The sequence below is a fragment of the Pygoscelis adeliae genome, unplaced genomic scaffold (genome assembly GCF_000699105.1).
Source record: "Pygoscelis adeliae isolate BGI_AS28 unplaced genomic scaffold, ASM69910v1 Scaffold33, whole genome shotgun sequence".
NCBI classification, from domain to species: domain Eukaryota; kingdom Metazoa; phylum Chordata; class Aves; order Sphenisciformes; family Spheniscidae; genus Pygoscelis; species Pygoscelis adeliae.
The window spans coordinates 2,023,448-2,037,592 of NW_008824413.1; the positions used below are offsets into that span (position 1 = coordinate 2,023,448).

At 37.3% G+C, this 14,145-nt stretch overlaps 1 protein-coding gene across 1 annotated transcript in view; it reads left to right on the forward strand.

The window, feature by feature from the left end:
• Positions 1-14,145, forward strand: part of PARK2 (parkin RBR E3 ubiquitin protein ligase) — a 657,679-nt gene that overhangs the window by 153,333 nt on the left and 490,201 nt on the right. The window contains exon 6 of the mRNA XM_009320759.1: positions 1,383-1,501. Within this exon, the coding sequence (XP_009319034.1) occupies positions 1,383-1,501 (119 nt within the window). The remainder of the gene's footprint in view (positions 1-1,382; positions 1,502-14,145) is intronic.

The following is a 14,145-nucleotide window of genomic DNA, read 5'->3' on the forward strand; positions in this document are numbered from 1 at the left end:
ATCGCTCTCTACAACTACCTGAAAGGAGGTTGTAGCGAGGTGGGTGTCGGTCTCTGCTCCCAAGTAACAAGCAATAGGACAAGAGGAAATGGCCTCAAGTTGTGCCAGGGGAGGTTTAGATTGGATATTAGGAAAAATTTTTTCACTGCAAGGGTTGTCAAGCATTGGAACAGGCTGCCCCGGGCAGTGGTTATGCCACCATCCCTGGAGGTATTTAAAAGACATGTAGAAGTGGTGCTTAGGGACATGGTTTAGTGGTGGACTTGGCAGTGCTAGGTTAACGGTTGGACTTGATGATCTTAAAGGTCTTTTCTGACCTAAATGATTCTATGATACTATGATTCTATCATATTTACTGTGGTAACATGTTAGGATCCAAATATACAGAAAAAATATATTGCTGATAAATGTAGGGAGAAGTAGGAGAATGGGGAAGAAGACTGAAAAACTTTTGATCTCTAAGGTTGGACTGCTGTTGATTCTGAAGTTCACCACTGTTAATGGGTCAAATCTCCACAACCATTCCTCTTGATATTGGGAAAAATCTATTAAAAAGTTTATTCTGGTCTCAGTTCAACATCTGATAATAAGCTTGAGTCTCTGAACTTGGAGATGTCTAGTCTAGATTAAAACCACGCTATGAATCTTCCATCACTTTCTAAGGAATAGCAACAGCCATCCTAAAAAGGGATTTACTCAAAACAGTGATCAGGATTGCATGTGAAATCAAATTAATCAGCATTGCCCCAGGCTTATACAATTCTCTGCATATCATCTTCTGTTCCATAGTTTCACAGAACAGAATGCATTTCATTTCATTTTCCTTGAAAATTTACTTGGCCTAATATCTTGGCAGCAGTTCACAAACTTTGCTAGGTTATACCGCTGCCAGCAAGAATAAAGAAATAGTTTCCAGTCTTCCATGAATAAAACTAAATTTGCTAAATTAAATATTTGTTTTCTTGCTGTGATATCAGTCAAACTAATATTTTAAACTTCATCCAAGGAAATATTCATGCAATTTGAACTCATTAAAACTTGCAGCTAGACAAATTTAGACTAGGAGTAAGATGCAAATTATGGAGAGCTGGGGTAATTAATCTCATACATCGCTTGCCAAAGATTACAGTTGGTGCTCATCAGTGGTAAGCTCAAACTCAAGACAGGATGCATTTTCTAGGAGTTATGGTGTAATTCACCTATATCTATTGATCAAGAAGCAGGAGTTACTGAAAAGTATTAAGAACTAGGCCAGGCAAGATAAGACCTTTTTTTTTTACTTATCACTTATAAAGTCAAATAGAAGCCTTTCATTACAGTTTGTTACTGATTTTCAGTATACGTCAAATGTTTTTGTTTGTTGTTTTTTTTCTTCCTGACAGGTGCAGCTAGTTACAACAGTTTTTATGTTTTTTGCAAAAATTTCTGCCAAGCTGTGAAACCTGGGAAACTGAGGGTCCGCTGCAGTGTGTGTAAACAAGGAACACTGACGTTGGCAAGGGTAAGCTTTTTTGTTTGTTTGTTTGTTTCAAGGTTTTGGAGTATATGGAAATGATATATCTACTTTTATTTATTTGCATACATGTGGCTATGTATATATGTATTTCTTCTTAAATTTTCCTTGCTGTTTATAACCGAGTAATTCAAAGGTTTGTGAACATTTCACTCACTTATCTTCATTATTTGCTGCACACACAAGGAACACATTGCAGACTAGAGCTCCAATCCTGTAAAGACATTCTTAGCTTTATATTTTAAGTACTAATGATTAACCTGGTAGAATCCACAATGTATACAACTGCATGTGTGCTAAAGAGCTGGAATTACAGATGCTTATACAAAGCTTGGAGCAGTTGTTAAGGCCACAGAAAGACCTGAATTCAGGTCTTGATTGTGACCGTTATGGAATGAGACAAGGAGGGATTAAGTGGCTGTGCAGTTGAGAATATTAATCTCTCCAGTTTAGCTGCTGCATGTAAAGTCAAGGGAAAGTTATTGTGCCGGGACAGAAAGTTAGTAGGAGATCTGTCAAGCTTGGTTTGCATCCTAAAATGGGAGAGTGTTGTTTGACTTGAATGTGCAGTAGTGTAATGTTGTGGAGGGTTTTTTGTCTAAGTGCTGCTGAATTCCACTAGTTGTGCTACTGGGGAATGAGAGTCCTTCCTCTCATAAATCAGTGTTTGTCAACCAGGTTTGTTATGCGAGAGGCTTAGGTTTTGCAGGAGACTGAGCCTTACCATGCCATGGCGGGGGGGGGGGCTTTCATATTTGGCACATGTTTAAGTGTTTAAATTTGTCTTTCACTGTGGTTTAAAGTGGTTAATTTCAGTTTCATGTTCTTGATGTAGCCCAGTGCTTCAATGTCTTTACACATAATAGCACAGTGAGATCCTTTAAAAACCCAGCTCCTATATTCTTATTGGAAAGAATAAACTGTAGCAGTGCTTACACACATCTAATTCAAAAAGCTACAACAACAAACCCCCTCAAGCTCTGTGTGCTATTCCTGAATTACCTGACTATCTCTGATTGATTTCAGAGGCTTGGAAGTGTTGCATTTTGTGGTGTTGCAAATGAACACATCTAAGGGGATTTGTTTTCTCCCAAAAGTTGCATTTGCATATTGGTGATTAGTATAGGCTTGAATCACATATAAATCAAGATACAAGAGAAGTTGCCATTAATGTACATTTCCAATGGTATAATATTCAGGATGGATAAAAACACAGACAACGTTGTATTCAGCTTGAATACAAGCAGTTAGTGCTGCTGAAAGACATTGCTGTTATCACTGGAGGAGTTTGAACCTTGTGTGTTGCATTGACAGCACACAACATGTGTCCTTTCCTAGACTCAGTGGCTTCCTTCGGCATGCCCACTTCTGGAAATGATGACTTTCACACCTGTGCCATTTGGTTTGGAATTGTTATGTTCCTTGTATTAAGTAGACTTAAATAAATTTCCAAACTTTTCAGTCTTTACACAATCTGCTAAATATTGTTCTTCATTCTGGAGACTTAAAAAAAAAAATCTCTTTATTGTCTCCCGATAATTCCTCATAACTCCACGATAAAAACCCTATTATAAGAAGTTCCAGTATGGCATATTTCTAAATACACTTTTTGTATCTGATATTGTCTGGAATGTACATGGACCTACATTCTTTTGGCAAATACAGGGTCAATAACACAATAAATATACACAAGCTGATAATTTCCATTGAATGAGCAGAGTGCAGCTGCTTCTTGTTTCTATTAGCATATTTTACAGTAGATATGAAAAGAAAGTAGCTGGAAACTTGTAGTGAAAACATCTGCGATTTTCAAGATTGATTCAAAAAATCCCAGCTTTCAGAAGATTTGAGAAGGTACTTCAGCATAAAAGTACAAAAGAGAAAAGGGAAATATCTTTTAGAGAGTATCAAATGATAATTTTTGTCTGTTTTAGTTTTTAAATAATGCTTGTCTATGAAAATAATTTGCACTTAAGGTTCTTGTTACTTTCTCCCCAAAACAAAGAAAACCTGTTATTATTCTTTTCCTCTTGAATTCGAGCGGAGCACAGTAGTTGAGAACAGTGAGCGTGCTGTTCCAGCAGTTTGGGCTGGCAGTCCTCAGGACTTCCAAAGTGCAATATTTGCAATATGGGCATACTTATTACTGCGAATGTGCTATGCAACACTAAGTTTGTTTTATAAATACGTACCATCTACCTCAGTCCTGTGGTTATGAAGATTAGGTGCAGATTTGGCATGTGCCTGGCCCTTGTGACCTCTTTTCTTCCACTGTCTGGTCTATCTTCCAGAGAGACACAAAAAAATTCCAGCTGGGGAAGCTTGAAATATGTACTAAGCCCCATTTATTTTTCAGTACTGTGTAGAGACCTCTCTGCATTAATGCTAGGCAAAAGTGTGGTCCTTCCAACAAGTGCGTTGTATCTACTCTGCTTTCTTCAATGCATTGCAGTCTACAGTAGGCAAGTTATGTCAGGCTGCAAACATTACTGTCAGTCGCTTGACTTTTGTGCACATTAAAAAAAAATCATGTAAGTTAGTATATTACCCCAAACCCTCTATCTTTCCTCTGCAATCCCACTGGACTATGCCAGTGATTGCCGATAGACATCTTCTCTGCTGGTACTACAATTATTTTCCTTTTATAGGAAATAAATTAATCAAAATAAAGTTGACGTAAGCAAACTATAAAAAAGCTTGTCTGTGCCCATGCTACAGATTTGTCAGCAAAGCCATCTTTTTTAAGATCTTTTTTTTTCTAATTCTCTGTGAATTGTGCCTGACCTTTACGTGCCACGCAGCAAGTTTCTTGAGAAGCTCCCTTGTGCCACAAGCAGCAAAGCACCATGTAAGCCAGCATTTGTTACACTAATTCTTTTATTGAGATTAAAGTGAATACCTGTGTAAAACCCACACAAAGCTTTGGGCAACCTTAACTTACTATACATGCTAATCCTTTTCCTACCTAAGCCACGAATGACCAACCTAATTAAATTGAGCTTTCTTTTTGCATGGTGTGTTGACTGACATTTTAAAATATTACTTATTCATTTAAACAGTCTTATTCTAATACCTTATTTAACTTTCATGCGTATTTGCATAGCATTATTTTAATATATGATGCTCAGACTAAATTTATGATACTATATTTCTATGAAATTAAAGAGCCCACTTTTTATTTTTACCAAAGACATCCATCTAAATATTAAATTTGTAATTTTCCAGATGACACTTAGGTTGGCGTTTTGTGAACATTTCATGACCTAATGCTTTATGTGAGATAAATACCAGATTGATTTAATTATAAGAAAACATCAGTCACTGCAAAAGTATCACCTCTCCCTAGTTTGTCTAATTAATCAAGCACAAAAGCATGTCTGAAAAGATGGGAGTGTGGGAGTCTTGTGTAGACCACCTACAAGCCTGCCAGCAACTTTCTTCAAATAGCTTGAACATTTTAGTCTTTAGTTTCACACTGTTTATAGCTTTTGTTGCTTTTGAGCTTTTAAAAATATTTATTTCATATACATACAATGCTGCAATTTGTTTCAGTAGCCATGATTCAGATAATTTGGGTATTCCTCTTTCCAGAAATAAAAACCCCAACACAAACCCCCCCTGATTATAGCAGTCACATTTACAGTTCTTTTTTTGGAGCCATAGCAGTGCTACCATTCACAGTGTTAACTCTACAATGGAAAGGAAAGTGCCTATCTGCAAATGGAAGGCCTGATTCTGCAAACTGGTATACACCAAGCTATACACATAAAGCAGACGTTTTCAATGTAACTGACTCTGACATACTCCTGGTATAGAAGACAGTAACTTTTGATTTGGTATCCATTTGTCATAATACAAAATTCAGCCAGGGTAAGAATCTGGACTGAAGTGCGGTAAATAATATTCGGCCACAGGTGCTATGGTGAGGCCATTTCTACTGCGGGGACTCATGACTCGTTACTATTTGGTAATTCTTCACATTGTGTCCTTGGTAGTACTGGTTGAGTTTTTGGTATATCCTCTAGTACAAGCACCAAAGGAGTTTTACATAGCTTCTTCTATAGTTTTCAAGTGTTCCTTATAGCTCACATCATTATTTCAGACCTTTCCAGACATGGGGAGTTATATTCGGATCTGATATAACTCCCTGCAGCTGAGACTTAGTTTCTGGCACTGACAGCACATCTGGATTTTATTCAGCAGCTGGTGCATACAGTCCTGTTGCTGTCCCTGCCCTCCGCACTCTAGAGGAGCCTCCTGAGTTCACGGGTTTTGTTAAACTGCCTCTTCCACAGAACTGCTCTTTCATCATTTGTCATATTAGGGATATTGTTTTCATCTATTGCTTTTCTTCTTAAAACTAACAAAGAAATGGACTTTTGCTGAATTTTGTTTCTCTGGCACCATGAAAAGCTTGTCATTTAGGTAGCTTGTCACTTAGTGTAGGCTGTGTGGTATATCACAGTTCTGCAAGGGAAAATTGCTAGTGTCTTTTGAGTGCTTTCCAGTGACTGACAAATATCAGGCCATAGATAGTTTAGGTTGTCTTCCTAATAGATAGTAGTGTAGTATTTTGAATTTTATATTTTTTTATTTCCTAGGAAGAAAAATATCTTTATTACAGTCATTTTCTTTGAGTTCTTACTTCCTAACTCCATTTTAATTGATTTATTTAAGTAGGGTGTTTTCTTTTTAATGAATATAAACTTAGCAGAGATTCTCAGTAATATGAAATAAAAAGGCAGATAACTTTTGATCTCTCTTTTTTAAATTCACCATTGTGAAACTCCATTCCATGGTGCACTACCTCTCACCACTGCTCATTTCAGATCACATATTTTTCCTGGAATTCATTACTTGTATCCTGGCTCTGTGACAGAGAAAGAAAGGAGTACCGCTCATTGCATCGGAGCAAGGCTGACTGAAAAAGAAAGGGACAAGCAGCACCTCTGCAATTATCTAGCCCTTTCCACTGCTGAGTCAGCTTCTCCCCACTGCTGGTTACCACTGCTGGGGTAATATTGCAAGCAGGTTACAAAAAATCAATTTGTCCTTTGAAGGTAAACTGCAAAGTAAACTCCACCCAGTGGAGTGCAATGTGATAGAGTGTGATCTCATTCACAGGCTGGGGAGATATTAAAAATGTGATTGAATTCTTGAGACTGGATGACGTATGTATTTGTCTCTCCAAAATTACATTTGCTGTGAGGATAAAAATGTTTTTGATACATCTTAGCTAACACATGACAAACGCTGTGTGTTAAAATACTTCTATTGAATACTGTACATAGGAAAGTTACCATTGTAATGTGTGCTCCTTGGTCAAACTAACAAATGTGAAACAACCATTTATTGTTGTGTTCCTGCTAATGAAAGTGTAGTACAAAAATAGCTTAATTTCCCTGCATTTGGCCAACAAAAGTAGCACTTACAGGAAATTACATGTATTCAATATATGTGCTTCTTTCTACATAAATAATGAAAAATGTTTCAATTCTGACATCGAAATTACCACCACTAGGCACTGATGTTAATGCTGTTTTGAGAAGACCAGTGCAGAGAAAAAGAGCTCTCAGAACTCTTTTTTCCAGGGTTTCCACAGATTCAGGAAATCCTTCTGCATTAGTTATATTAATCATACTTAATCGTAAGCCTAATTTTTTTTCTAGTGACCCAGTGTTTTTTGAGAGTGAGGGAACATCTTAAATACAGATACGTTATTCTGTTGTGTAGCCCAAGCCCAGATGTGCCCGGATGCCAGAGGGAAATCAGGCGTATTCTGATCCTCTCCCTACTTGCTACGTAGGCAAATGTTCTCTTTTGTGCAATTGTTTCTCTCATGACCCGATGTGATGGTGACAGGCCTGCTAAATATGAACTGCTGAGACTCTTAGTGCAGGACTGTATTATGATAGTAAATCCTGTCTCCTAGTGTGTTTGTAGTTCATGCACAATTCCATGCTAAAGTAGACACAAAACCTCTATCTGTCATATCCATTAGATAGTTTAAGCAGTTTCCAGTAACAAAATCTGTCTCAGAAGAGGATATTTTTCCATCATAGCAAAGGAGAATCTATCACTAATTGGCCTGACCAAGGAGGCCAATATTTTTAGTACTTTTACTGTAGTTCTGCAGGTGCCATCCTTGTAAGGAATTTGTGTCATCTACTCTTCCTTATTGCTCTCCTATTGCTTGCAGTGACTTGGAGCAGGGCATCAGCATTAAATAAGTTTAGTGCTGAGCTGACCCAGAATCCAGAATTACTGGTGGAACTTTCCTAAGAAGGATCACATGGGTTGTGCAGATCTGATTCTGCCATTGCTCAGCCAGTGTCTTAATTGTTTTTAGTAATATGGATATCAGAAGAAAAAAAAAATGCCAACATTTCTACCTTAAAAAGTCTGTTTTCTTTAATGATATGTTAGATTCTGCCAAATCCAGCCACACCCTGGGGAGGCTGCTCCAACACATGTTCCTGGCACCTGTTTAAGGTACTGTGGCACTTATATAGGAGTAAGGAAGCTCACATTGGGTGACTGCAAAATTATTTTATAACCATTTTATTCTTTCTTCTCCACTTCTTTCTTTGGCTCTGAGTCTCACTTCACACTGAAGTGAGCTGTCCTTAAAGGACAGCCTCACTCTTGCACCTGCCTTACATAGTGACACTGCCACTGAGGCTATCCTCAATGTGCTAAGCACCATCTGAGGAGAACAGTTGGGAGGATTCAGAAGACTTGATATAGTTTAATTCAGGCTTTTGGATACCTCTTTCATTTCTTTTACCAATATCCCTTAAGACAAATTTCACTGCATTGGACATCAATTGTTTAATTTCTATATATACAGTAAATGAAAACAAATGCATACTTGATTTATGAAGAAAATTATTCCATCCATTCCAAAAGACAGGAACAGCAAATCTTTGATCCAAAATAAACTTTGCAAAGGAAACAGTTTTGCCTCTGTGTTGAAAAAATAACATATAGGTTTTTTCTTTCATTTTAATGGGATAAGAAAGTATATTTTAACTTCTAATTCTATTAGAACTCTGAGATATCTATGAATGATTTATAATATTTATTACAGTATGTGTTTTCAGTAAGATTACACGTTATAGAGTGTCTTAAAAGCTGGGAAAAAAAACCCCAAACAATTACTGGAAAGAGGGAAAATGACTTCAGTGTTATATACCACTTCAAGTCATGCTGTGAAATAAAACTGCCCTTTAATGTGGAGCCTAAAATGGGTTTCTCCAGCCTGGGTGACAAGTCATAAGTGAAAAGGAAAACACTTACCAAATTTACTTTCAGATTAGACTTTTACATGAGTCTCTGACTCAAATGTCTAATGAACCCTTTTTGCCAGAGAAGATAGATATATGCCTAGGAATATAGATGGTGTTCAGTGTATCCTATCTTTGCAGTTGCTGTGGTATCACAGAAGCTCAGACTCACAGACTGTTTGAGGTTGGAAGGGACCTCTGGAGGTTATCTGGTCCAGCATCCCTGCTCAAGTAGGGCCACCCAGAGCCGGTTGCCCAGGACCATGTCCTTCTGAATATCTCTGAGGATGGAGACTCCACAGCCTCTCTGCGCAACCTGTGCCAGCACTTAGTCACCCTCACAGTAAAAAGGTTTCTCGTTATGTTCAGACAGTACCGCCTGTGTTTCAGTTTGCACCCATTGCCTCTGGCCCTGTCACTGGGCACCTCTGAAAAGAGCCTGGCTCTGTCTTCTTTACATCCTCCCTTCAGATATTTACACACAGTGGTGAGATCACCCCTAATGTATATTTCAATATATCACTGAAAGCCTGGGACAAGTAAAAAATACCATGCTCAGAGTAATGTAACTTGTTTCGTCCAAAATATTAGTTGCATTTGAATTGCTTTCATGTACCATTGCACATTCTCTGAATTGTAATCAATGATCCTTTGATAAATAGATCCTGTATTTCGTAACTCCTACTTCTCCTGAAATCCTTAGAAATTTGGAGCACGTACCATTGGGTGGCATGGGAACATGTCTACATGTAGATCAGATTGTGGACTTTATCTGTTTCATTTTTTGTAGGTCTTGTGCTATTTCTGTTCATGTTTCTTATAACTTTTTGTTTAGATGTATACCTTTGGGGGAAAAAAAGGGGGTACCAACAGATGTGATAAGTAAGCCTTATTCAGCTTTAGTTTGGGCTGTTCTTGGGGGCAGAAATGTCGGAGAGGGACCGCTCTGTCCCTCGGCTGGCACATGCGCAGACGATATGACTGCAAAAGGGTGTTATGTTGGCCAGGGAAACGAAAAGTTTGCATATCTTTAGGTTACATCTTTTGGCATATTGATTACTGGCAGCTCTGCCGCCATTGCCCTAAAAATATGTAAAGACGGCCTTCTCTCCATGCAGTAACTCCTCCCCTCACAAAGAAAGGCGCTCTCTCTAAAGTTTCTTAGCCTTTTATGTTGAAAGGAGATACAGCGAATATTTGTCAGCATTTTAAACATTAGAGCCATATCTAGTCTGTTGACATCTTAAGCTATATGTGTAGGTAATCCTTCTTGGTCTCCCCTTCCCATACATACATATCTATATATCTATATGGAGGTATATATATATATATCTTTTAGATCCCTTTTTCTACTCAGTAAGACCATAATGTGCTGTGGATGTGTGGCTGGAATGTATTACAGTACAAACAAATCTTGGACTGTGACAGTGGGGTTTTTTTAATATGGCAGCTGCCACTGAGATTCAGACGTCCCAGTGCATAATTCTCCTAATTTGCTTTCTTTATTAAAGTACAGCCAAACTTCTGTCTTCCCAGTATTATTCCTCAGATAGCTGTGGGTACAGAGAAATCATGCTCACACTACATTATTTCAACATTTTTCATAATGATGAATATTAAACAATTCTAAAGGGTCAGTAATTTTTTCCTAATTTTTAAGGTGCTAGAATATCTGATGCACCAGCTGGTTCAGGAGGAAAAAATCCCTATATTTACTTAAGGTATTGTAGTAGTAGAAGTAGCAAATGCCAAACTATTTTCTTAAATGTGTACCTTCATCTCCGTTAGGAAGCTGATGTAATGTCTAAATTATTATTATTAATTATAATAGTTTGATATTAATTATTGATAATTAAGGTGATTAATTAAAAACAGATTAAAGTAACTGTTTACCTTTAAGAGAACTATGAACAGGTCTCTATTCTACCTCATTGTGGAAGAAACCCCTCCAAATCTGTACATTTTTGCTTCGTGTCTGAGGTTGTGGGTTTTTTTCTGGTTTTGGACTGAATTAGTTAATAAAAAGCTTTAGCGTACTTAAACATGATGTAAGTAAAAACTCAGACTCCTGTAACTAAAAAACCAGCTCATTTTAAGTTACATTGACTAGACTTGTTTGGATAGGGTTGTGATCTAAAGGTATTAAGGTCAAAGTTGTTAAACCTTTCCTCAGAGCTTCATTAGTATAAAACATCTTTAACATGATGCAGACACAACCATGGTAGTTATATTGATTTAACGTTCTTGGTAGAGGTATGCAATGTTCTAATGAAGGTTTTCCCCCTCTTCTCAGGGAAATTTTCCTAATGTATAAATAGGTCCTTAGGGACATAGGGTGTTGACCAGTTAGTAATCCACAGATAAATTGTTAGTATTTATTTAAGTTTTTCTCCCGTAAGCAGCTGGACAAAACAAGACATCCTTGGTTCCCTGTAGTAATTGCCATATGTTTAAAGCTTGCTCCCTATGTGGAAAAAAGGCCATTTGAGTTCAGTGGTGTATCTTGAATATATTTGTTTTAGTTTTTGTTTGATAGATAGCAAATGCTTCTGTGTTAAGAACTTAATTATGTTAGGAGTGGGTTGGGATTTTTTTCTGTTTTTAACTATACAAATATAAATTTAACATTGAACCCTGTAACTTTTCTAGACTTTATATGGAGAACCTGTTCTTTGGCAAGAGCTCTGAACATGGGTTTATTATTATGTAAGACTTAATGGTTTAACTGGTTTTGTTAAAATCAGAAATAAAGTTGTGGGGGGTCTGTAATAAGTATGAAACACATTTTGGAAGTGACTTGCTGAGAAATATTCTATCAGTCTAATGACGTAAAAATCTCAGTTTAACTGAAATAGCACGATTTTGTCAATACAATACATGTAGACTTTTCAGACAAGGGAAAATACTTTGGCTGGGAAGGAGGAGATTTTTAACCTTTTTGTAGGCAAAGCAATATAATTCCTAGAGTGGGTGCAACTACCTCACAACTCTATAAATTCAAACAGTTACAAATGAGAACAATCTGTCCTGGTATAAGGAATTTTTTTAATCTACATGTACAACTGCAGCCATCATAGAAGTGCTGTATTGTTTTAATTATGTTAAAATGGCATAGTTAAAATGGCACGAATTTTGGACATAGACACACAGAATGAATTCATGAAGCTTTTCAAGCAAGAAGTGGTCGAAGATATTGGACTAGATAAAATATCTGATAGCATTAGATTTTAAAAAAGAAATCTCTCTGTTGAAAGATTTTCATTACAATAAAATTTCAGGGTACGTCTCCTAAGACAATCAAAGAACAAACAGTACTGAGAGACTGAGATCTCTTTTTTTTACACCAAAACCTATTCAGCCAAAACCACTGAATACCTGAATCTAAGCCTTGTGTTGTTTGTATACACTAGCATTTAAACTTACTGTTTCGGGAAGAACATAAAGACACTAACTGCAACTATAAAGACATTTCCTAGCCCATCTTGAAATTCCTGGCACTGATGGTAAGTTTAAGGATTTTAGACCTTACAACGATAGGCTTGCTCAAGCTTTAGCCAATACCCTCTGTTCAGACCGCGCCTTGCTATTTTTACCAATACTTAAAAGTATAGTTTCCTGAACTATGGCTCCTAAAGTGTGGTATTTGTACCACTAACCTGATATAAGCATTAACTGTTCTTGTTGCTGTGTGTACTCATGGCGATACTTGAGCAAACTAAGTTTGGGTACCCTTACCAAGGGCTGTCTGTCTTTCTGGTTGATGATAAGTGTGCACACTGTCATAAAAGATGAGATAAGAGAGTATCATCAGTGGTATTTTTACTTAGATTTGATCTGCATGTGCTCATCAGCTGCTTATGATCTGATGGTGGAAGCATTTTGCAGTTGTTCTGAATTTGTCTGTACATCCCCAAGTTCTAGATTTTATTGCTTTTTTTATTCTGAATTCAGGCTGTATTCATTTTTAGAATCGGTATGTTCTGCATGTCCCTATTTCCATAAGCACCACTGGTGCTGTCAAAAAAGTCAGCTCAGCTTGGCGGAAGTTGCCTGTTTCAGACTAAGGCACTGCATTTTAGCCGATGCCTCAGGTTCCTGTAAAGAGCACCAAGCGATGTTTTTGCTAGCTTTCATCTGTCTAGCTCTGCACGTAGCCTGCCAGCTGAAAACACTGCTGTCTCATCCCTACGCAGGAGTGTTGCCGAGACTAATGTCCATAACTTTGAAAAATATACTAACCAAGCATAGTGTTATTTCTCTGTTACCGATATAGATGTCATAGATGGTACGGCATGTTCTCAGAATATCAAAAAATATTTCCCTGAAGTATGTTGGTCCTCTCTCGGGTTGCAGTTTGGCTATCTGCTCACACACTACCACCTGTATGGCTAGGAGGATGTATAGTTTTGCACTGTCCTCATCTGAACAACACATTCATTCTGGGTGTTAATATTCTCTCTGTATATTTGACTTGCTTGATTTTAAAAATTTAGTTTCAGATGGAAGAAATCAATTCCCCTGAAGTTAGGTTTTTCATTTCGGTCAGGTCTAATTGTGTGTTCTTTTGAACTAACAAACTCGGGCAAATAGGCAAGAATGTGTTTAACCCAAGCTTTGCCTGCTGTTTTATATGGTGCTTAAGAGTGGGAGAATAATTTTGTTTGACTATTCAATCATCTCTTCTGGATCTGTAGATGTATCTGCTTTAGCTCAGATCCGAAACTTCCAAGCTCTTTCTAAATGTGGTTAGGAATAATTTCATACAATTCTGTAAAAAACAATCACCAAACTGAAAGACTGTCTGGTTACCTGCAGGACTCTTGAGCCTCATGGAGCTTTCTGTTGACATCAAGTCACCAGATAAAGCCTCTGCCTGAAGTGTGACAGTACTTTTGGTGAGAAGTAAAATGGATTTAAAGTAGCGTGGTCAGGTGCCATCAGAAGGAACAGTTTATGCATCTCCTGCCTTACAGGATATGAAGCAGTTCAGTCAACTGTAAGATGACAGGTTGACGGTTGTTTTTATTCTGGGCTAATAGGAAAGGATATTGAAATGCTCTGTGGTTTTGTACAATATTAAAAATCCTTAAAAGGAAAAATGAACAAAACCCAAAATACCTACTCATGTAAGCAAATGTGCTTCCATTGTGCAATCGTTATATTTTATCTTCCAGAACTTCACTTTTTTACTTATATTTTAAGCAACGTATTTATTATGTGGTGTCATACATGGGGTTTTTGGTATAAGACAATGTCAGAAAATCCCATCAATTCTTGATGGTGATGTACAGGATTGTTTATTGAGGATGGATTTTAAAAATAAACTAATGTTGCCTCACTCTCAGG